At 40.7% G+C, this 24,284-nt stretch overlaps 1 protein-coding gene across 4 annotated transcripts; it reads right to left on the bottom strand.

Annotated features, from left to right (window-relative positions):
- Window positions 1–14,957: 14,957 nt before the first annotated feature.
- On the bottom strand, window positions 14,958–23,950 carry bambia (BMP and activin membrane-bound inhibitor (Xenopus laevis) homolog a). Of its 4 annotated transcripts, none has more exons than XM_020621317.1 (3): window positions 23,872–23,950; window positions 19,369–19,653; window positions 14,958–15,878 (listed from the first exon to the last, which is right to left on the bottom strand). In XM_020621317.1, exons 1-3 carry the CDS (start codon window positions 23,888–23,890, stop codon window positions 15,463–15,465), a joined length of 720 nt encoding a protein of 239 aa, XP_020476973.1. In that variant the 5' UTR covers window positions 23,891–23,950; the 3' UTR covers window positions 14,958–15,462. The 4 variants fall into 4 exon arrangements, with proteins under 4 accessions (XP_020476973.1, XP_020476976.1, XP_020476974.1 ...); XM_020621320.1 differs by lacking the exon at window positions 23,872–23,950 and adding an exon at window positions 23,657–23,807; XM_020621318.1 differs by lacking the exon at window positions 23,872–23,950 and adding an exon at window positions 23,230–23,442.
- Window positions 23,951–24,284: the final 334 nt, after the last annotated feature.

The following is a 24,284-nucleotide window of genomic DNA, read 5'->3' as shown; positions in this document are numbered from 1 at the left end:
TTGTGTGATCCCTATACCCCATCTTGTGCACACCTCTTATCGCTCTCTTCTGTAATATGTACAATGGTTGAAGTGAACTCCTGTATGTATTTCCCCAGTTTTCCACGCCATACTCCAAATATGGCAAAATCAATGAACAATACAAAATCCGCAATGCTTTAACGTCCAGCATATATCTAACCCTTGCCATTATCGATATGTTTTTAGCTATTTTATGCTGAACATGTCTAATATGAGATTTCCAGGATAATCTGTCGTCAACCATGACACCCAGAAATTTGATTTCATATACTCGTTCAATGTTGGCACCCCCAATTCTCACTTGAAGTTCATTATGTGGTCTACGGTTCCCAAATACCATATATTTAGTTTTCTCTAAATTCAAAGATAGTAAATTATTATCACACCATTTCTTTATCTTCCCAAATTCCTCTGAAACCCTTACAGAGAGTTGCTGTAAGTTTTCATCTGATGCCCAAATGGTAGTATCATCAGCAAACAAAACCATTTTAACAGTTTCAGAAACCTTACATATATCATTGATGTATCACAAAAGCTGCGATTTAAAATGCCATTACAACATGTTTTTAAACCCAGCCCTCAGCACCACTGGTGCATGTATGAGGATGTTGGGTTCATTTTCCTACTCTCGTTTACAGTAAAAAAAAAAAAAAATCTCCATATTTAATTGAAATTGTAATATTGCTCAAAAAAATTGCAATTTGATTATTTTTCCCAAATCATTCAGCCCTAATCCCTGCAGAATCTCAAAATAAATATTTAAATAATATTTCAGTCTGGACTAAAGTGTTGGACCAACTGACAGACTGACCAACCTTGCTACCCCTAGAGCCCTACTGCTAACATGACTAAAAGCCTTATTCTGTTACACAGATGAAAAACAGATACATAATGTGTGCACTATGCAAATCCATAAAAAGATCTCCTTTGATCAGTATTGCAACATGTCAGATATTCCAACCAAAATGGTAAGGAGTGTTTCTCTTCACATCATTCCTCTTATATTCGGTAGTGAACCCATTGCAGTTCAATTTCTTTAATAGACAGGGTAATAATATCCCAAATTTCATTATTCACCAGCAGGTCACGTCACCGAGCAGTTCTCTGCAGGTCATGGGAACCATCCTATCCTGGTCATGTCAGTGCCTGTTTTTCTAATCTAATTAATTATAAACCCGCTGCGAGGGAGCGCTCACTGTGACTCCAACCTGGAGCCCAGCATCTTGGACCACAACACTAGTAGGAGAGTTCAGAGACCTCACCACAACGAGGCCATGGGAACTGAAAGAAAATCTGGAAATTGATCCAGCATGTGGTTATGAATTCATGTTTCATTTTAGGCCACTTGCTGATTATTTTATACAGTGCAAATGACTTGTGGTGAAGTTAGGACTCTTGGATAAGAGGTGACAATATAGGCATCATGCATTCAGATTTTGAGGGGGCACAGTTTCACAATTCTATTGTCATAAAAAGTTTTTAGCAACATAGAGTAAACTATCGATGTTTTCCATTAATTAACAAATTTAAGGACAATCACCTTTATTGGCCAAGTATGTTACACACAAGGAATTGGTTTCCGGTACAGAACTGACTATCTGTGGTGCCACCTCAACCAATGGCTCTAATCATTGGGGGCGGTTCAATGTCTTGCCCAAGGACACAGGGACTGCCAGCACCAAGATTTGAACCTTCAACCTTCTGGTTGGTAGATGACTGCTCTACCCACCGCACCACTGTCGCCTCAGGTCAAACTATCTTTAAAAAGAATACTGAACAAGCAAATGTTGTCTTCCTTCCTTATTCCTTAGGGATAATGGTAGGTTGGCTAGTCAAAAGTGTTGAATATTTAAGATGAAGTTCACATTCTCAACATACAGTATAACTACAACTTTTTAACTTCAACAGTTTTAAGTTCCGACTCTTCTTAAATAATGTTATGTCCACCTCCTGTTGTAGAACATATTTCAGTGCAGTAGTGTTAATTTTGTTCAACAGAAACTTGACAAAAGTTGCTTATTACAGCAAAGGACAAGCTTAATGAACACTACTGTTAATCATTTGTAGGTTCACTACTAAAGGCACTTTAAATATGAAAAATCTGAAGATTTTAGTAATTCACAAACATATTAAAGTCACACTGTCATGTCATGAGATGGGTGGTTGTTCATACCTCACACTGCAATTACACACAGGAAGTTGTGTGTCTGCTGGACTTGTACAGCCTCTGCTCTTAACTACCTGGCGTTTCCAGCTGGAAGGAAACAAACAGAGAGGGATGTGGACCAGTCCACTCTATATTAGAATATAAACATATAGAAAATTTACTTTGGTCACAGGGGCAAAACTGTTCATCTCTAAACAGGCAGGCCAGGCTAACAGTTCAGATGAGGGCAAACAAATAATCAAAACCAGGGAACAACTGGAGGCCATACACAACAAGGCAAACAGAAAACTTGGGACAGGTACTGACCAGAAATCACAAGAGAACAAAACATCAAAATGCAGGTGAATCCAACAGCTTGAAACAGTGGACAGAGTCAAAGGGAGTAAACAGGTCAAACACAACAAGCACAGAGCAGAGGGAACAATCTTGAGAGTCGCAAGAGACTTGTTCTTTGACAATCTGGCAGTGAGCGAATGCTGACAGAGTGGTTGACTACACAGACAGAATTGGCAGGTAACTGTGGGCAGAGCAGGGTGGAGCAGGAGAAATGGCAGAAAGATGGGGGCTGGGTTCAATTCAACAGAGAGAACATGGGTCAGAGACAGTACAAAGACTGGAATCATAACAGGCACGTTCCTCAGCTTGATCATGGCTTTATCACATCCCACCTTCCACTTGCATATTCATTTGCCTATACAAACACACACAATTATAATACACAGACATGACAATTGTGTTGATCTCATCTACATCTCTGCATAAAAACAACTAAGCATTATTTCTCAAAATGTCAAACTATACCTTTAAGGCCAACTAACCTTCCTTTAAGATCCTTTCCTTACAAATGGTAATATATTGGTTATGAACACCCCTTTTCAGCCTAAAATCAAGAAATATTTATAATGCTGAAATAAGAAAGTCACTTTTGGCTGTTCTCGTTTAGAGGTTGCCACAGCGAATTGTCACACTGATGATTCGCATGTTGACATTTGGCACGGGTTTTACACCAGATGCACTTCTTGACACATTTATAATGCTGAAATAGATATGAATAAATACATACACATGCTAAAATATTAAAGTACAAATTTATTTTATGAATATTCCAGTTAAGTATTGTTTGGTCAGAGCTAAAGCAAGTCCAGGTCTCATCAAAGCCAGTTCAAACCAGGCCAGGCTGGGCCTCCTGTCATCTAAATGGGACAGGAGTTACCCCAATGTTTCCTGTCAGACTGAGGGGCTCTCAGGTTCCACCTCTGGTTTAAATTATGCCTGCCTGTCCCAGACTGCCACATTAAACCTTGCCCCTGCACCCACCTCCATACTGCTATCATCCCCATACGCACATCCATGTCCCTTTGTCAGTACGCCCATGAAGCAGGGCTGGAAGCAATAATAGTGAGTATGTGCTGAAACACTACAGACAATTCACTTCAATGTAGGTAAAATTACTTAAAGAATAAAGTCTGACTTAGTACAATATATTATGACTATGAAGAACAACTAGGCTGAAACAGGACAAAATCTAAAGTCCTAATTCTGTTCAAATGTATTACTGTAGCTGTTATTAGCTAGCTTGTTGCATCTAGTGTGGTCACATACAGTGCCTTGCAAAAGTATTCATACCCCTTGAACATTTCCACATTTTGTTATGTTACAACCACAAACTTAAATGTATTGCATAATTGTGAAGTGGAAGAAAAATGATACGTGGTGTTCAAGATTTTTTACAAATAAAAATCTGAAAAGTGTGGGGTGCATATGTATTCAGCCTCCCTGAGTCAATACTTTTACTGTTCACCACATATCATTTCCCTTCCACTTCACAATTATGCAATACTTTGTGATGAGAAATTCAAGACTGTCCTTGTCTGCTACTTAGCTATAAGTCTAGAAACAGCTATCTGATTCTGTTTAAAGCTAACAAAATCCAACTACCAGGACCTCTTAAACTCACTAATTAACACTAAAATTGAATTTGTTTAATGTGTCCTAAAATTATACCACTGACCCAGTGTGATGTTGAGTAATGTGCCAGATAGCAAGAACTCACTACGTTTTTCCAAAAACCTTAAAAAACAGACAATTCACTTCAATGTAGGTAAAATTACTTAAAAAATAAAGTCTGACTTAGTACAATATATTATGACTATGAAGAACAACTGCAGAAGATTCCACAAAATGTGTATTTTGTAAAAGATATTATTTAAAAAATGCAATGCTGCTGATGTAAAATTACTAACTTTAATATTTCAAAGACTATAAGTAGCCTGCAAAACCTCTTCTCAGTCAGAAGATGTCTGCAATTTTGGTGTGCTCCTTCCACCACAGGTTCAACCCCCTCTGACTCTGTGTGCAGATTACAAAGATCTGCCCAGTGTTAGAGAGACAGCTTAATCTATTTCTCACTCTTAATGCTCCACAGATGAGGGACCCAATCATCACTTTAATCACACAGGATGTTCCTGGCTCCTGGAATGAGCAGTGCTGGGTCTATGGACAATTTGGTGTTGCCAGGCTAGAAATGAGAGGAGAGGAGTGATGGCCAGAGCAAGTGGGGTCACAGTAAAAGCCCTTTCCTGTACTTGCCACAGGAATCAAAGGAACAGAGAGGGGGAAAGAGAGCATTATCACAAAGATCTTTTAAACCAGGGAGAAACTAATAATGAGAGTAAATGAATGCCAGAACTCTTGCTCACAGGCTGTGAAAATATAAAAAGGAGCCATGGAAATAGAGCATTATGTTTAATTCAGCCTGTCAAATAAAAGGCCAAATAAAATGGCATTTATATCAACATGAGTTAATAAATAAGAGTTGAAAAGAGAAATAGCTACATGTCTTTTCCTGAAACTCTAAAGGGTTTTAAATGCTTTTTTGTGGCTTGAACTTATTAATCTGATTCAAATGGGCTTCTCTTGGCCCCAGGGCAGAGGGGCTCTGTTAGATATAATCTTCAGTATGGCTGTTGCATGCACACAGTGCGCTTTAAAAACAATGGCTCTTCTGAGCAAGCCCATAAACATGCCTGAGACCTTGACCCCGACAGTAAACAGTCTATCCACCTGATGATAAATAGCAGAGCTGGGCAGGGCACAGAGGAGATGCCTGTTGCCCTCTCACAATCTCTTCCTCTTTGTTTCCATTCCTACACAGCAAGAATAGTTGACATTATTTAAGCTTCTGTCTTTGGACTACATGCTAGGAATATAGTACATGATTTTTCCTTTTCAACAAATCCCATGAAAAGACCAAAACCAACAATCAACTGATTCTACCAATAAGTATTATTTACTGTTAAGTCAAAGCTTAATATAACCGGTGCCATAGACCTCCACTGTTGTCCAAAAACAACCTTCTGAACTCAGTGCTTCCCTGTTTTTTCCCTGTAAAGAAAACTGTGACTGGCCCATACCTCCCTCCCTCTGAGGTGAACTTTTGTGTTCTTTTGCTTGCATTGCAGTACTCACCTGAAGTCCACCATCTTATCTGCCTTACTTTGTTTACCTGTATTTATCTTTTTATTGTCCTGAATACAAGATGAAGAATACTGTTGCTGGCTGGACACATCACCAAGTTAATGTGTTCTGGTTTGCATTTGAGTCCAGCAGTAACACAATCCCATCACCCTGCTGCCTCAAATACTTACTAGAGTGCTAAATCCACTATTTACACCTGCTTTAGTAGTCTTTGTTACAAACTATAGTGCCCCAGTAGTTTTAGGACATTTAGGCTTTTTAATCTTAGCCGTATGCCAGGATCAGAACAGTCTCAGTTCAATAATGGTTAACACCTGATAGGCATGAGGCACTGAAATGAAAATGTGCGTTTGCATGGCAGTTGCTCTTTTGTCACACTGGAAAACAATCAAAAGCATCTGGGAAAGCTCACCTCATCCTGACAGAATTCATTTGGTCCTCTACAAAACAGAGTACAAAATAGTCTTCTGCTTATATTCGTAAACATGCTGAATCAGGTGAAGCTGGTCTAAGTTTGCCATTGTTATTGTTGCTTGAAGAAGTGATCTACTCTCACCACTTGTGAGAGGAAGCCTCTTGTTTGTTTTGCTTGACCTGTTCAGGGGTTATCCCCAGACAAGCCCATGTCTCAACATATTATGGAAGTCACATACTATATGTTTGGAAGTCACCTCTCTCCTTCTCTGCTAAGGAAAAGGAAGAACTCTGGGGGTTTTAGTGGAGTTGGTTTTCATATTTATTTACTATCAGGGAATTTCTCATTCCCTGCAAAGTCAGCCACCTAGTGTGAAGCCTGTAAAACATACTGAGTCTAAGTATCTTGCTCAAGGAGTGAGTGGTAGGAGATTATCACTCAGCTGTTCTGGTTTTTAATATGGCAGAGGCTGCCATACATCTTCATTTTACAGTCGTGTATGAAATCTTAAAATCATCCAGCTAAAACTCTCAAACACTGAGGTTAGGATGAGGAGAACACTAGGAAAACACTAAAACCACTGGCCACACCAAACCTGCCTTGAAAAACAGCCTCAGCACCACAGTGTAAAGAAACAGTGTCCTCCCTCACCTAGTTTCCCCATGCCAATTTGACCCTGGAGTGCTTCAGGTGGCTGCTTCATAGGGACTGACAGGCCAAATAAGCTCAGGCACTGTTTATCTCTGCATGATCCAGTTTACAAACAGGACACAGACTTCTAACAGTACAGAGAGGCCTGGGGCAGGTCTACAGTCAACTAATGGACTAAATAAACCTTCTGGGTGGGCAAGGGTTTTGGCTGATCTATAGATATTTAGTGTAGCAATAAAGTATATTGAATTTTTGTGGAGTAAGACAAAAATCTTGTATGTTGTTTCAGAGTGCTGGCCATTTGTGATACTGGCATGCCTAGTGACTTTTGGATACTTGGTTTGGTGACAGACAGCGAGGACATGTTGCACAGCTGATATCTGCTCAAATATGATGACAGTGGAATTCCACCCACCAGGGCAGTCACTTTGGAGATTATTGGCCTTTATATTCAACTGTTCCTGTTGTTTTTTCAGGGCCCAGGTTGCCACTGCCCAGTGGTTAGCATGGCTGACTACTTGCCATGCTGCATTGATAGCCTTTGCTACATCAGGTAGGGCCATTAGAAGTGATAATCACATGGTCAGTGACAAGATGACAACATTTCATTGTGAAGTTGACTAGTAGACTAGACAAATCTGTTCAACCCCTACAAGCAATATAGCTTAGCAAAAAAAAAAAAAGACAAAGGTTTGTTCTTGAATGATTTGATGGTTATTTTTCATTCCCAAAACAATTTTAACACCATTTAAAATTGTTTTAATTGTTGAAAAACACAAAAACTCACAAAGATACACTCCATGATATCTGTGTTAACCCAACACACAGGTGGCACAGCAATGTGGTCATTAGTGCTGTTGCCTCGTAACAAGAAGGTTCTGGGTTCAAGCCCTAGCCGACCTGCTGCCTTTCTGTGTGGAGTTTGCATGTTCTCCCTGTGTGGGTTCTCTCTTAATGCTTAAAGACATGTAGTTTAGGTTGACTGATGGCCTTAAATTGCCAGCTGCTTTCAGCTGCTATGCTGCACACAGATTGAACTGACTTCCTGATGACCTTAAATGTGCCGCCACTTTCAAGTCTAAACTGAAAGCTCTGCTGTTTTCCTGTGCATTTGTTTGACTAGTCTCTATGCTGCACTTTCTGCACTGTAACTGCTAGATAATCAGACCTTTTACTTTATAAATAAAAATGGGGCAGCTAAAATCTTCAATAGGCTTTCAGCTGTAAAACAAAGTCTGGAAGAACTTATCTCACCAGCCACATGTTATTTTAGACCACTTCCTAAACTCTGATAGTGGTTTTAGCCTCACTCATATGCAGATAGTGTCAGATAGGCATGCTTGGTAAACCCTGGGATCTACAGAGTCATCAGCGCTGTCAGCTAAAGGTGTACATTTCTGTTATGTAGAAAAGGCTGGACTGTCGGGTCGCGAGCCGCGACCTGGTCCCGGATAAGCGGAGGAAAATGGATGGATGGCTGGACTGCTGCCAAGCCAAAAAGCTTTGTGGGAACCATTATCATCAATCAGTCCTCAGTATTCATGCAAGTTTAAGGAAGCTGCCCCACCTATAGGTCCACTTTCCAACCAAATTCAGTTAATTCATTAAACGTTTGTTCACATTACCATTGTAGACTCCATTACACTGCAGTTAGTTTGTCTACCATAAAGTGTAAATGCTAGCTAGCTAATGAGTTTATTATGTACTTGTCTGTAACTTTACTTCCATTTCATATGGGATTATTTTGTGGTGTCACAGATTATGTTTAAAAAAAGGCTCCAAGGAAATAGTACACATCCAGTGTGTATACTCTTTCCTTGTGTGTAGCCAGTTGTGGATGCTATCAGAGTAGGCTAATGTTAGCAGCTTGTAAACTGCAAGACATAAAGAGGTAAAAACAATAACAAAGGGGGGAGTAGTTGCTCACACAATAACATACAAGAATTTCTCCCAGTCATGTACAGCACACGGTCCTATTCATGTGTGTGTGACTGAGTGGTTGAAGGGACTGTCAATTTCTTGGGTATAAAGGGGTCCACATTATTCTTTTATCTATACTATCTTGTGGGGCCCTGAGCTGACAGATGGGGCCAGCTGCACAAGGATGTCACTCACATCATCCATGAAATTCCAGAGAAAGCAAACCTGGATCTGAGAGTTTATCACCAAGGCCTGTGTGCATATGAACCATTTGTTTGGACTTTCTTGCCATACTTTGCTGGAAAACACTCATTTAGGAACATAACAGAAGTTTTTTGCTATTTACATGCTGTGACATTTAGTTTCAAGAAGCCTGGGCTGTCCTGTAAACATTCCCAACATTATTATTTTTCTTTTGGGGCAGATTTATATCTAAATGTTAACAACACACTGGGGTAAATGTTTAGATGGTGGAGGAAGTAAATGAGGACATTCACTGAGGCTGTAGTTTTATCCACTGGAAGGAAATGAATTGGCTAAATATTTAGATCACATTTTACTCTTGTGGATGTCTGTCGCCGCAGAAGAGTGCAGCCTCTGCACTCATTCAGACTTGTCAATTAACAATCCACTTTTTTGCAGTTTGGAATGACAAGTAGTTTTTATTTTCTTTTATTTGTTTGTGGTTGTGAACTCATAAACAGCCTTCAAGTATCAGTTATTTGATTTACTTCACACTAGTGCCTTAACAGCAGCTGCAAAGCTGCAGAGCATTTGTGTTATCAGTTAATCTGTTTGATTAATTGTTTAGTCTATAAAATGTCTTAAAATAGTGAAACGTGCCGTTCAGATGTCTTTAGACTGCTTGTTTTTTCCTAATCATCAATCCAAAAGCCAAAGATGTTCAAGTAAGGGTCTCAGTATGCTCAATACAATGTACTTGTTTGGTTGTCTAACAGCATCTAAAACCCCCTTTCTACACCCCCCAGCTCTGCAGGGGGTGGGGCTTCTTTTTCTGACTTTCTGAAATGGACAAACACAACTTCAACTCAGCTCAGTACCTCTAGGAATTACACACAGAATGACAATTCTTCACCTCACAATTCATGTCCAGTGCCAAAGTTCAGTATCAATGTAGCTTGTGTGGATATAGGACGAAGGATGGGCCACTAGCACATCTGGAACTTATGCAGAACACTGGTATTCACCTCCCATCACAAACTTCCGCTTGACATTCTCCTTTTATTTGTAACCCCAGTTTTCCCATAAGCTTAACCATACAGGTCTGGGTAGACATACCTCTAGAACTACAGTGATGAGGTGAAAGACACTGTCAACTATTTTGAATCTTTATGTGTGAATGCACAATTAAATTGGATTCAGACGATCTTTTGGATGAGGCCACACACTAACATAATGTGCTTCAGTGAAGAAGCGCAGGGTCATCAGGAAAAATTTTCATAACAAATTTCAGCCTCATCCAGCAAGACCAATTAAAGATGTAGCAGCACACAACTGGTACAGTGCTCACAATGAAAGATACTTGCCATGATAACATTCCAGAGCATTAAAATCCTTTTTTATTATATTCTAAGCTACTGTGCAGTGCAGTACTTTGGCATGTGATGGCTTCAAACTCATGGCTCTACTCCAACAGGACTTCTTGGATCGCAAGGTTGTGTTTGGTCTCAGCAACAACTTCTCACAACCACTTTGAATCATTTAAAACAATCTTTACATGAAAATTGTTAATTTTCAGTTGACCAATTAATGGATTAATCAACTAAATTCAGTGTTTTGTTAAAGCAATGCACAACCAAACTGTGTGTCTCCCACAACAGGGGGGAAACAGGAGCTAGTGGAACGTGGTGAATGTGAGAACACGAAAGGATGAAAACCAAGAAAAACACATGGATTTATAAAGGCCTGTTACTAACGTGGTTGCATGTGCATCCATTACTATACTTAAGTGTTAACAGGTCCCATGTGCATTTACACTTCACATATTATTCCATATGGCACTATTGCTGCACGTTGTTAACCCTGCTTCAGGAATAGCACCCATCTGAGGAAGAAGAACATTAAAGCCTGACAGATGGAGGCAGTGGAGATGATGGTGAAGTTGTTTTAAAAAAGGATAGAACAAGGTCTGGCTATGGTTGCAGTCTCTGGTGCAGTGTGTATGTGCTGGTCCAGGTGTCCCAGATAACACTTTGTAGGCTTACGTTTGGTGACGTTCCCAGCTCCCCATAGCCAACTGACACCCATCAGTGAGCCAGCAAAGTGGAATGAGGTTAAAGAAAAGAGCAGTCACATTAGGCAGGCCAAGCAGAGGGACATTGTTATTATAACAAGAGTAAAAGTCCTGGGGGAGGCCCTGAGCATTGCTAATGCACGCTGCCGTTAAGTGGTTAGCTACTAATAGTGTTTTCCTGTCCTAATGGAAAGAAACAAGGGTCACTGCTCGCCACGGAGACATACTCTTCAGTGAAGCAGACCTCTGCTTTAAACTACCTACAGGATGTCTTACTTGTGGTTACCATGGTGACTGGGGAGCCCATTGGGTATGAACTTTTCAACTCGAGTGTCCCCATTTTGCTGCATCACAGCACATGGTACATAATACACTGACAATGTCCTGATTACTGCAACATTTGAAGTTCTAAAAATGAAAATATTCAGCTGGAGTTTAGAAACTTGTGATGAATGAGCATGACAGAAACCTAACCCCCATCTCTAAACAAAATGTCATAACTAAGGTTACTTTTTGGACACATTTTGCAAGAATTCAGCCATAGTAGCTGAAAAATTTTGTTCCAGGAACTGGTGGTGCTGCACTACCTGTGATACTGTAACATAAAAGTGTGTTATACTGCAAGAAGTGGCCCCTACACCAATTATCCTTGGAGGGTCAGGTCACTCAAATATGTAGTTAGTATGGAGAATTCCAGTTTGAAGTGGAACTGCTTTCTACCACAGAAGGTTCCTGTGAAAAGAGCAAATTATCAGGGACTGGGGCATTATTTCTGGTAAGACATGTTATTCTTAAATTTTTCAAATATAACCTTTAAATGTACAACTAAAGAGCAGTTAGTAGTCATGTCTTACAGATAACATGGTCTGCATTGCTGGACACCACTTCATAATTTAAGTAAACCAACTCTTCAACAAAGAATTACTTTGCACTGTCAGCAAATCAAATGAAAAGACCAAACAATGTATTAGCCTGTCTCTATATTTTCTGACTTCCCTACCCTGAGACACTTAGCTGAAACCCAATCGTTCTTACCAAAGACAGGCTGTACATTTTATAAAAAAAAAAAAAAGAATCACAAAGGTACAGTTTCATATATAAGTATAGTATATAAGTATAACAACATAACTTTTGTGTCTGACTCTGTTCCTAACCCCCCTCATTCAGTGGTAGGGCCACTCTGGGGTGTGTGGTCTGATACCAGCACAAGGTTGTCATTCTTTTCATTTTTTGCATAGTCAGCAAGTCCCATTAAACTGGGGAAACAAACCACAAATATATCGTTTTATTAAATTATCATTTTAAGAAATCACTCTAACATGACGTAACATCAGCTGAATAGTAATACACATTCATTGCTCTAGTTTCCATCAGCTGGACAATGTGTGTGAGACCAGGTCAAAATAAACTATAGAATGTTCATGATAACGAAGGAAGATGTCACCCAGTGCAACAGTGTGACCCACTGATGTATTTTTAATAGTTTTTGAACAATGGGGTTCTGTGGCACAAGGAATAAGGTATATAGGATCAATTCATTTAAGATTTTTCATGGAATTGGTTCACAATGAAACACACATAGTATGGAGCAGCAACAGACCTTTTAAAAATAGAAAAATGGTAAGTGTAGCTGCTCCGGATCAATGGATTAGAGATTAGGACAGGGGTGGCCAGTTCCAGTCCTCGAGGGCTGCTGCCCTGCTTGTTTTCCAACTATCCCTGCCTGACCTGCTGCTGATTACCTGGCTCAGGTGTGTTCAGCCAGTCAGAAGCTGGACTGGAATTGGCCACCCCTGGATTAGAGGAATCTATCCCCAAACTACTGACTTCCCAGCATTAGTATTAGTGAGATACATCTCCTCAGCGCCACCCAGCTGAACACGGGAGGGACCGTTTTTAGTGACATCCAAGAAGGCAGAACTGGAGAGGTGCTTAATGGCATTAGAGTGGCTGTAAAACAAACAGCATTACTACTTCCAAGATCAATCCAGCCAGTGAGGAGGAGGAAGAACAGAGACAGAAGCTAAAGCCAGACCTCTGGAGAGAGTCTATGAATGACTGAGACACACGTATCTACTCAATTACCTATCCGAGTGTCACACGGCCTTGTGCCCTTTTTTAAGATCTAACACTTTGCATGTCAAAAAGTTATGACCACCACAATTGTAAAGTACATGGATTGTTCCTTGACAATGTTCATTGTTATCAAGCAAAATGTATAGTACACAAGAGTGAATCGTCAAATAAATAGTCACTTTTAATTGATGTTTGTCTTTTACACCCAATCAAGCTTATATTCTGATCACAGAAATGTAACATTCGTAACAGTCAGTTTTACCAAAGAATTATGTATACACACAAACATTTGTATATACATGTACTAACAGATTTTGGTGATTTTTTATTTGAACAGATGTTAACACAGTTTCTCTTGGAAATGGAAAAAATGCACAATATTTTCTGCAAACAGTGATGCATAGTTACTTCTTATGCCATAAATTGAACAAAAATAAAAAATAAAAACATTATTATGGCATGGTGCAAAAGTTTGGGCACCCTACACAATCAGTACTTAGTAACACCTCCTCTGGCAGATATCACAGCTTGCAAACGCTTTTCATAGCCAGCTAAAAGTCTTTCAATTCTTGTACTTGGGATCTTCTCCCATTCTTCCTTGCAAAAGGCTTCTAGTTCTGTAATATTCTTTGGTCGTCTTGCATGCACAGCTCTTTTAAGATCTACCCACAAATTTTCAATGATGTTTAAATCAGGGGACTGTGATGGCCATTCCAAAACCTTCAGCCTGCGTCTCTTGAGGTATTCCATAGTGGATTTCGAGGTATGTTTAGGATCATTGTCCTGTTGTAGAAGCCATCCTCTTTTCAGCTTCAGCTTTTTTACAGATGGTGTGATGTTTGCTTCCAGAATTTGCTGGTATTTAGTGGAATCCATTCTTCCCTCCACCCGTGCAATGTTTCCTGTGCCACTGGCTGCAACACAACCCCAGAGCATGATAGATCCACCCCCATGCTTAATAGTTGGCAAGGTGTTCTTTTCATGAAATGCTGCTCCTTTTTTTCTCCAAACATGCCTTTGCTGATTGTGTCCAAAGAGTTCTATTTTAACTTCATCAGTCCACAGCACTTGTTTCCAAAACGCATCGGGCTTCTGTAGATGTCCTGTTGCATACTTCAGACGTTGGATTTTATGATGGGGACGCAGATAAGGTTTTCTTCTGCTGACTCTTCCATGAAGGCCTTGTCTGTGCAAGCATCGCTGCACAGTGGAACGGTGCACCACCACTCCTGAGTCTGCTAAATCTTCCTGCAGGTTTTTTGCAGTCAAATGGGGGTTTTGATTTGTCTTTCTGACCAGCATACGAGCAGTTCTGTCCGAGAGTTTTCTTGGTCTTCCAGATCTCATCTTGACCTCCACAGTTCCCCTGATCTGCCATCTCTTAATTACATTTCTTACTGTGGAAACTGCAAGCTGACAACGCTTTGCTATCTTCTTGTAGCCTTCTCCTGCATTGTGGGCATCAATAACTTTCATTTTCAGGGTCTTACACAGCTGCTTAGAGGAACCCATGGTTGCTGGGTGTCCACAAGTGTGTGCACAAGGTTTGAAGAGTCAAAGTATTTGTACAGCTTTGAAATTGGCATTTACCAATGACAGCTGTTGCTGTGCATCAGATCTAACGAGCTGATTAAGGTCTGATACCTTGTGAGAGACTTTGAGACTCTGGAACTCTTAGGGTGCCCAAACTTTTGCACCATGCCATAATCATGTTTTTATTTTTTATTTTTGTTCAATTTATGGCATAAGAAGTAACTATGCATCACTGTTTGCAGAAAATATTGTGCATTTTTTCCATTTCCAAGAGAAACTGTGTTAACATCTGTTCAAATAAAAAATCACCAAAATCTGTTATTTATCAAGGGGTGCCTAAACTTTTGCATAAGACTGTACATACACACACACACACACACATATATATATATATATATGTATGTATATGTGTTTGTGTGTGTGTATATACACACACACACATACATACACGCACCAAGCTTGAATGATGAAATGTACACAGAGAAGTGTGCACACCTATAGATAATGAATTTATTTTACTCCTGAAATGAGTCTCTGTTGTACCCTGGTGTCATTGTAAATGTTTTTGTTTTAAGCAACAACAACTTTGTTGTTTTTACAAAATGTGCAAACAAGACAGATTTGGAATCCTTCAGCAATCTGGGGAAAAAGTCCAGGATCCTTGGGAGCAATGACAAAGCATAGTCCTGCCCTCTTTTGCTTAAATATCACTGCTCGCTGCTTTTGCTTTTTCATCTTCAAGTAAAGTGCTCCTCTAGCAAAAACCGCACAGGATAAAATCAGTCTAATATTTTTTTTGCCACTGGTCATAAAAGATAAAACATAAACCCAGCAGTCCATACAAATAGATTCCTATTTTCTTCTTTTAAAGTAAAAGAAAAAAGCAAAAGCCAACAATGAGAGCAGTCCTAGCTGGGAAGTGACAGTCACATGGGTGCCAGCAGGAAGTCATACAAATTCCAGCTTTCCATGGCCGCTGTACATCCCCCAGTGCACCAACGACAGAATCTTATCGTTGCCCAGATCGGCCTGCCTCATCTTGTCACAGGTCAGGCAGCAGTTCTCATGGCCTGTGACCGGCACCATGCACTCGAGGTCCAGCTTGGCCACATGGCCCTTTTTTGTATGGTGGCCATGGAAGCTGTAGTGGAGACGTGACAACATCTGTTGTCGCTGGTCCTGTAGCCGCTTGTTCTCACTGCGAAGCATTCGCAATGCCAGCATGATGAGCAGCACCAGGATGAGGCCACCGGCGATGGGGACAGCGATCACTGCTGCCCGGAACCAGACCTCCTTGGCAGAAGCCAGATCCTGCACCCGGGTCACCAGGTTCCTGCTGTTACTATCTGGCTGGTACCGGCTATCTGTAAACATAGAGAATAATTTGTTTAGATGCATGCTTGTATGTTTCTGTTGTATTTAACTTAGAGCAGTCTTCATAGAACTGTTGAGAAAGTAAAGGGAGAAGAGAGTGAGGAAGAGCAGCAGGGTACTAACTAATGCAGACCTGGGCATTTTATGGCTCGTGGGCCACATCCGGCCCTTTGGGCATCCTTGTCCAGCCCGCGTGAGGTCCATCAAATCAGAACATGAATGAAAAAAGTTTACGAGTGAACTTAAGATCCCTGACCTACCGGGTGAGAGACAGGTGATGTTGGCCAGCTAACCCTCAAAATGTCAACTCACGCCAAAAAAAGAAAAGTTGATGCCAAATGCCGCGTTTTCAACAAGACATGGGCTGGAAAGTATTTGTTTACAGAAGTCAAGGGTAAAGCGGTGCACTTAGTTTGTGGTACACAGGTTGCTGTGTTCAAGGATTATAATTTGAATCGCCATTACGTGACCAAACATGAGGAGAAATACAAGAACTTGTCAGATGAAGAGCGCGCAAGAGAGTCGGATGCTTTGCTAGTGAAACTGCATAACCAACAAAGACTTTTTACAAAACTTTCCATACCCAGAGATGCAGCTTTCAAGACAAGTTATGTCATATTCCACAAAATCACCAGAAAAAGTAAGCATTTTTCTGACGGTGAGTTTTTAATTTAGTGTTTGTTGGACTCTGCAGCACCAATATGCTCGGAGAAAAAAGGCGCATATGAGAACGTCCACTCTCCCGACACACTGTAACGAGGAGGGTTGAGGACATCGCAGGAAATCTTTGGATCTACCTACATATGTGAACAGACATTCTCAGTGATGAAGTAAATAAAATGGAACTGTGATGTAATGTTTGTTTTTACTGTTTATTACTTCTATAGGAGTATTTTCCTGTTTGACCTACACCACAATTTCATATAAATATTTATAGAATATGCTTATTCTTCTGATTACCAGTAGCAGCTAATCAACACATATAATTTACTGCTTTTTACAATGGGAGATGATGAATACTGAGCAGAATTAAGTTCAAGTTATCGTTGGTTCGGCCCTCCAACACAGTTCAGGTTTCTCTTGTGGCCCCTTGTAAAAATTAATTGCCTACCCCTGAACTAATGGGACTGTGTAGCCACTGAGATCGTTAAACTGGCTTCCCAGAGTTCACCTGGAGCTCTCAGACTGCAGTCTACATACTTTTCTACATATTTCAAGACTTAACAGCAGAAATACTGATTATTGAGATTTATAAAAGCAGCTCCAGAAAGCCAATACATGTTTTGGCATGCTTTACCCATCCAGACTGCTGTTGACAGTGTATGAAGGAAATATATTTATAAACTCCTGAGGACCTGGTAAACGTACATGTCAGTGAATGGTTCCACTTATAGATGTTAGAATTTGATTAATTTTGTCATTATAACTGGTGGACAAATAAGAGCTATTAAAGTTGATATGTGGGTATAATTACTAAATTATAACTGATACAATGTCAGGGAATCCTAGAACAACACGCCCACTCTTGGATCACAGACCAGGTAAGGAGAGGAGGCCCCTGTGTTATATGTTGTTTATGTACTTAAGAAATTGAATGAAACGAGTCTGGGAGACATGTGCAAATGGACCTATGAAAAAGATGGGGCTGTCCATTATTAAAATCATCCACTTGTTAAGTGGTGACATAACATTCTGTTTCCTGGTCCAACCTTCAGTTTGTCCTCCTCCTCTCCACCCAGTGTTGTGTTCCCCATTGTTTCAGTGGATCTGGATCAACTGCCATTTTACCATTTTCCTTGTGATGGGAAGGAGTTAAAGAGAAGGCTAGATTAGATAAGTCACAGTATTCTTAAATTAACAAAAATGTGTTGTTTTGCTGCCTGGTCATGTCACGTTAGCTAGCCAGTTAGCATGAAGTTAATGTAAACCTTATACATCGAGACATTTCACACTGATAAAAGTAAGGAAGATACATCATAGTTTCAGGTTTCTATGCAATATGAAAATGGTGCTTGCCAACACTGGACAAACTGACAAACTTGTGCTCTTTTATCAAGATTTTCAGATGCTCCATTAATAACGGGTGGAGATTTGAGGAAATTCAATCTACATTAAGCACAACTGTAGAGAAGTACAGATAAGGATGTACATGAATATACATTTTACACTAACGCCTACTCAAGGATTGACATAATATCAAAATTTATAGTATAGTCATATCAGATCATGCCCCTATTTCCTTACATTTTAATCAATTTTATAAAGTACATAAGACAAAACAATGGCGAGTAAACAATTCACAGCTGAGATGATTCCTTAGGGCACACAAAAAACTAGCAAAACTGTACTACTGAAAATATAGGCCATACATATTATTTGGTTTATAATATTAAATCCCCGATGCTGTGGGCCTAACTGGAGCAGAAAACCGCAGATGAGCGTAAAAAACATAGCCCTGTCCTCTATGTGGGGTAGTACAAATGTGACTATAAATATTCAGAACCCAGTTATCGGCCTCAGATGGGAAATAGAAAGGATTATCCAAAAGAAATGTGCAATCAATGATTTAACATTGCCTTCGTGTCCATTATGGGAGAACCCGTTGTTTACTGCGGGAGGGAATGGAAAAAAACCTGAGGTTAGAAATGTGGGTCAAATTATAAAGCAGGAATAAGACGTTCTAATGAGTTTAACTTTATTGATGTGTTTTCTGCACTGGGCTCTGATAATGCTACAGATAAGAAACTGGGACACTGTAACAAAGGCACAGTATCTAAACTACACAAGTTTCTATCTCTGTCCTCTAGTTGTGGTAAAGTTACATTTGTGTTGTCTGTACTGGGTTTTTGTTGTGTATAATATAAATGTATAAATTCTTTCAGCGCAGCATTTTTCAGTACTACTAGTGCCAGTACAGTTTCTTTCAGTACACGCATTTCATTGCCAATGTTTCCTTTCGCAGTTCGCCTTTTTATTTCAATGCCAGATCTTAAAGTCTCTGTTGTGGTTCCATGGTCTACAAGCTGATATTTCTGCCCTACATGCAGTCTTGCCCGGCAACATTCATCCTACAAGGCACGTTTCTACTCAGTGGCAAAATTGTAATAAAAAAAGATTGTATCTGATCTCTTTCCAAGTGCTTAAGGTAAACTGACTGCAATGTGCCTTCCCAGGTGCATTGCTAGATCCCATTAAATGTCTAACTGAAGCTTTATAAAGCTAGGAAGTAAAAAAAAAAAAAAAAGTAGGTGGGGGCAAGGGTAGCATGTATATCCATCAGCGAAGTGTTTGAATAACCCTACAGGTCAACATATTGCTTCTGGAACAAGAAAGAGGAACATATTGAATATTTGCTAAAATCCCCCAGAATCCTATTCATTTAAAACCAGTTTAGACCGGTGAAAATTTCACATTTCAGTTGCAGTGAAGAACAAACATCCTGACAACCAGTGATCCAGCCCTGTCATGTTTCTCCTTTACCTGTGGAGTCCCTGCTGTGTGCCAGGTCATGCAGGCCTCTGTAGTTGCACATGTCATTGTAACAGCACTCCAGAGTTGAGTCTGAGGCCGCACCAAGGGCGTCCATGGTTCTCGAGCTGCTGCAGATTTCTGCAGCATTTATGATGGGGTCTAAACACCCATGAGTGAGGGGCGAGTTTGTGTTGACTGGGTCCAGAACCTTGGTGAAGCAGGCATTTAGCTCTGATTTACACATGTATCCAGTGGCCACACAGTGTGGGGCGTCACAGTAGCACCTTATGTCTCCTGGAGATGCACAGAGGCAGAAAAGACAGGGTCAGAAAAACTTATGTCAAGATTAGTAGTATCTATAGCATTACGGCATGTTGTTGTTTACTGTAGTCCTTGAAAGATATTACCCAGTTCTTTCAACCAGGAACTCTGAGAGACGACGCAGACCACTTGGATATATAAAAAATATAACCGTGCTGGTTTATTCAAAGGATCACAGGCAAAATTAACATCACACTTCCAGGCATCTTCCACCTCCAGTACTGCGCACAGGCAGCCCGAAAGATGAAAAATCCCCCGAACCTAATAGCCTATACAATTTAATCACTTGGTTGGGCTAGCCCCATCCTACACAGGCAACGTCAAACCGTGACGTCACCTGATATGCCAGCTTTGCAGCTGACCAAAGCAGTAGTCAAAACATGGAGAAAATAATGTGTGTGAATGTTGATTATGTGGTGTGTATCTAAAAACATACAGGACATTCAGGGACATGTCCGAACAGTAAGCCTCGGAAGATATGATTAAGATTATGGCTGAACATAGCAATAATAATAGCAATATTCATCCTGCCTGCAGACTCTTCAATCTAGTTGACCTTGGGGCCCACATGCAGCCTGCAGCAAGCTCATGACAATGAACTAAGCATTTAACAGCCTGAGCTAGACATCCTGTCTACCCTACACATTTCTAGACAACAAATCTCTAAATATCTATCTAACTAAGAAAATACCTAACATCCTGATATGGCCTGAACTTGAGCTGAGGCGTTTAGTGTGTTTGCCAGGATTGTGCACAAAATGGCCCTTTTTTTATCTGCATTATTAAAAGTGTTGTTTCTAATTAGTGGCTTGTTAGCCACAGTGAATTTCTTTCAACTCACATGGAACTTTATAATAGGGGGGTTGGGGGGTGGGGCAGAGCACAACTGTTTGCACACAACTTTACTTGCGGTCAGGACAGCCTGCACAAGGTACAATCTAAAGAGCTTCCAGCAACCTTATCATTATGACTGCCTGCCTTTACACAGACCCACTCATTAATTCATCCATGGTCTCTTACAAAAGCTTTTCAAAACAAAACCAGCCAAGAATCTACTCTGACAAAACCAAAACACATTTTAAGAACTTTAATCTATGGGCTCTGAACAGGTTGCTGACTATTCTGAATTTAAAAAAATTGAAAAAAGGTGAATTATTAAACAGTTCCACAAACAGGCAAGAAAATAGTGAATAAGAAGTCCTATTCGCTTCTACTCAAAAACTGAGCTTAAAATACAGCAACTCAGTGATTGCGGCTCTTCTAATGCACCAATTCGCAGGGGCACATTCATCAGATCAGTGTATTCCCTCTGAATGGCTGGTACTGCAGGAAACAGGCAGGTCACTTGGATAATATCACATTAGGAAGGAGAGGCCCCCTTGTGAGCTGAGGGGGGAGAGAAACAGGCTGAGCACAGAGGCTGTGTAGCCCTATGTGTTCCGGTGAGACAGTTAACATGAGTTACCCATGTGAACCTTCCAAAATGTGTGTATTACTGTATAGCTACTGGAGAGTTAATACTACTGCTTCAAATTTTAACGCACCTATACTATAGGAAAACACTTTCTTTTGCAACTGTGGCTGGACCGTTTTAGCTGCTTCTATTGCAAGGACAAAAAATGTTTGTTAGAGGTAAATACAAAAACTAACACTGCCAATAAATAACTCAAGGCGAAAGTACAGGTTAAACATGTTCGTCTTAAAGGAAATAAATAATCCACGCCCCCTCCTTTAAAAGACAAAGTTCGATTAGGCTACATGCTACATGACGGTCTTTTTTTAAGAGGAAAAATGGTGCGAGGTCATATTTGTGAGAAAATTATTCCGGGTCCATGACTGAGCTTTAGGTTCAGTCTTGTTTTATCTCGTCCATAGTTTAGTCTGATCTGAAAAAGCTAGCGTCCTATTTGCAGAGCAAATTCTACAGAACGTCACCTTTAGTGAGAAGCACAGCCATGGCCCAGAGCTCCAGTTGTAGCCAAACAGAAATGAAACTGGACTGGCGACCCATTTACATCCAATTAAGGCACAGAACGCCCTCGTATGTCCAGCGGCGGCAGCAGAGTCTGGTGTGCAAAAAGATTTACATGTAGCTAAGGAGAAAATTGAGGCATCCCTTTGTAGAAACCACACAGCTGAAAATCCTTATTGATACACAAAAGCGCCAAAAAAAAGAACACGCCGAAATGTTTTCTCTCAGAGACAGAAAAGTTACCGAGTAAAGCGCTCCGGAATACTACAGGCGGAAAACTCAAAGTCTTCAAGCGGAAAGGGGGAAAAATTATAGGCTACTCCTTGCAGAAGGCTAAAATATGATTACCACCGCTTGTGATAATCTCTGCTTCTCTGTGGACCAGTCACAGTAAAGCATCACTTTTGTACCCCTGGACAGAGAAGTGTTACTAGAACAGAAACAGTACCACTGAAGCAAATACTGTCGCTGTGCTCGGGACAGACGACAATCACCCAGAAGAAATAACTGTGGTCCGTCAGAACCCCGCCCCTACAACCTGATTTGCCAGACCATCAGGCCATTGCATCCGCTACTTCGCTTCACAATAAGGTAAACGCAGAGGCTTTTTAAAATTCCGTATGTAGTGCAAACTTACGTGAGAAAAGCCACAAAGAGAAGAAAAACAGAACTTACAAATAACGTTATGCCATTGTTGCGCTCCATATATTGTCAAATTCTTTCCTAAGAAACAAATTCGATGCTTTTATTTTCTAGGCTAAACCACATATTTTCCGGTCTCACTCTACTTGTCAATCCCTGGCTTGATGGATCAGGTCCGACCAATACCTTCATTCATTGTCCTTATTTCCATAAGACCATATGTCATTATTTGACACCATTGTTCCGGGCATGTTAACAAAGAGTAGCCTGTAGGGTGCATAGAACCTTTACTGAGTCAGTAAGAGTGTCGCCTGATTACACAGAAATTATACTATGAATAGTATAATTTGTAGCTAATAGCCTACTAGGATCATTTCTATTTTCTGCTTCTGTGTAACGTTGTACAGAAGAACATGGTCCAAAGCTAACTCTATAGAACAGATTATCGTGGAAACATGACCTTGTTAGTCTGTCTTGTGTGCAGGTCATCGCAGGATCCATTTATTAATGGCTCATTAACTTAATTAATATTTTCAAAGACGAGCTGTGGCGGGTCCCTGAGCAGGTCCAACCCAGGATGGGAGGGGACCCGGTAGACCCAAGAGGCCCTGCTCTGTAGCACAGAAAAAGCACGACCAAGAACGAGGCAAAACCAGCATTAGAAGCATCCAAATGACTAAAATTGGCATGGATGTGGCTTTCTGGTTGTAATTTGCCATCACCCCAACTGACTGCAAGACATATGACCTAGTTTCACAGACAGGGCAGGAGGGGCAAAAAGGAGCGCAGGGAGAAGAGGAGAGGATTCTGCTTGATTTTTTGTTTCTTACTTTACCCATTACGGTCGAAAATTTGAGTGAGAAGTTAATTAATTCAGCTTTAAGTACGTCTAAACTATTGTGTAAATCAAATCAGACTGGCCAGTAGCAGCTTACCTGCAGCGTCATCATGCTGGCAGCCAGGCTGACGCCGCGCTCAGCTACTTTCCCTCAGGCTACAGGCATCTGCTGCCGCAGGGAGGACAGCCACTCAGAGAAATTAGCAATCCAAAAAAGGCACATGGCGCCACCGATTTCACGTACACAGGCGCGCGCGCAGGGTGCCGGCGCACATACAAACAATCGCCAATTCAAAGCCTGTCAGTATCACCCCCAGCTGCTTTCTTGAGAATTTTAGACATAAAATGGGATGGGCGTGACTAAAAGCAATGCCGGTTCTCTACAGATATAGCCTATCTGGAATGGTTTATGTTTTAATATCATACAGTAAGAAACACAGAAGCATAAGGAATTTACACCGCAGAAAGTGGCAGTTATATTAAGTTAGTTCAGCTTATAAATAATGTAAATGAGCATCTGTTACCATAATATTAGCATACATCCGGGCTGTGTGGAAAGCATTCACAGGCTACAGGACGAGAACGGCTACTGCATCAGGAAACAGAAAAACTAGACTGCAATTCCACAGAGACCACAACTGGCGTTACATCATATAGGCCTATCTATATGAGAGGTGCATGAAAGAGATGAAAGTTGACCGTTTTCAGGCTGGATCACTTCATTCTCATGACCACTGACCTGCTATGGTGCTCTTCATTTTCTGTGGTAGAAAGAAAGTCACTTTCGGCTTTTTCCGTTTAAGGGTCGCCACAGCGAATCGTCACACTGACGACTCGCATGTTGACATTTGGCTCGTGTTTTACGCCGGACGCCCTTCCTGAAGCAACCCTGATTCGAACCCGGGACGCAGCGGCGAGAGCGCTGCGCCCTTAACCACTAGCTACTGGGTGTAATTGTCTGATTTAAAGCACAGGTATAGGCTCAGGCATAATGTGCTGTTTTCTATGACAATAGCTCCTATTATCAATGCATCAGTGCTTGTACACCAGCTGACATTTTGGATTTTGTTTGTTCGGTTGACCCTTAAAGCTATAATATGTAACTTGATGTGCGACTAAAATGAACCTCCAGATCAACCCAGCACTCCCTCT

Source organism: Monopterus albus, unplaced genomic scaffold, assembly GCF_001952655.1.
Source record: "Monopterus albus unplaced genomic scaffold, M_albus_1.0 scaffold258.1, whole genome shotgun sequence".
Lineage (NCBI taxonomy): Eukaryota > Metazoa > Chordata > Actinopteri > Synbranchiformes > Synbranchidae > Monopterus > Monopterus albus.
Note: the sequence above shows the minus strand (reverse complement) of the source record. Positions and strands in the feature narration are given on the sequence as shown.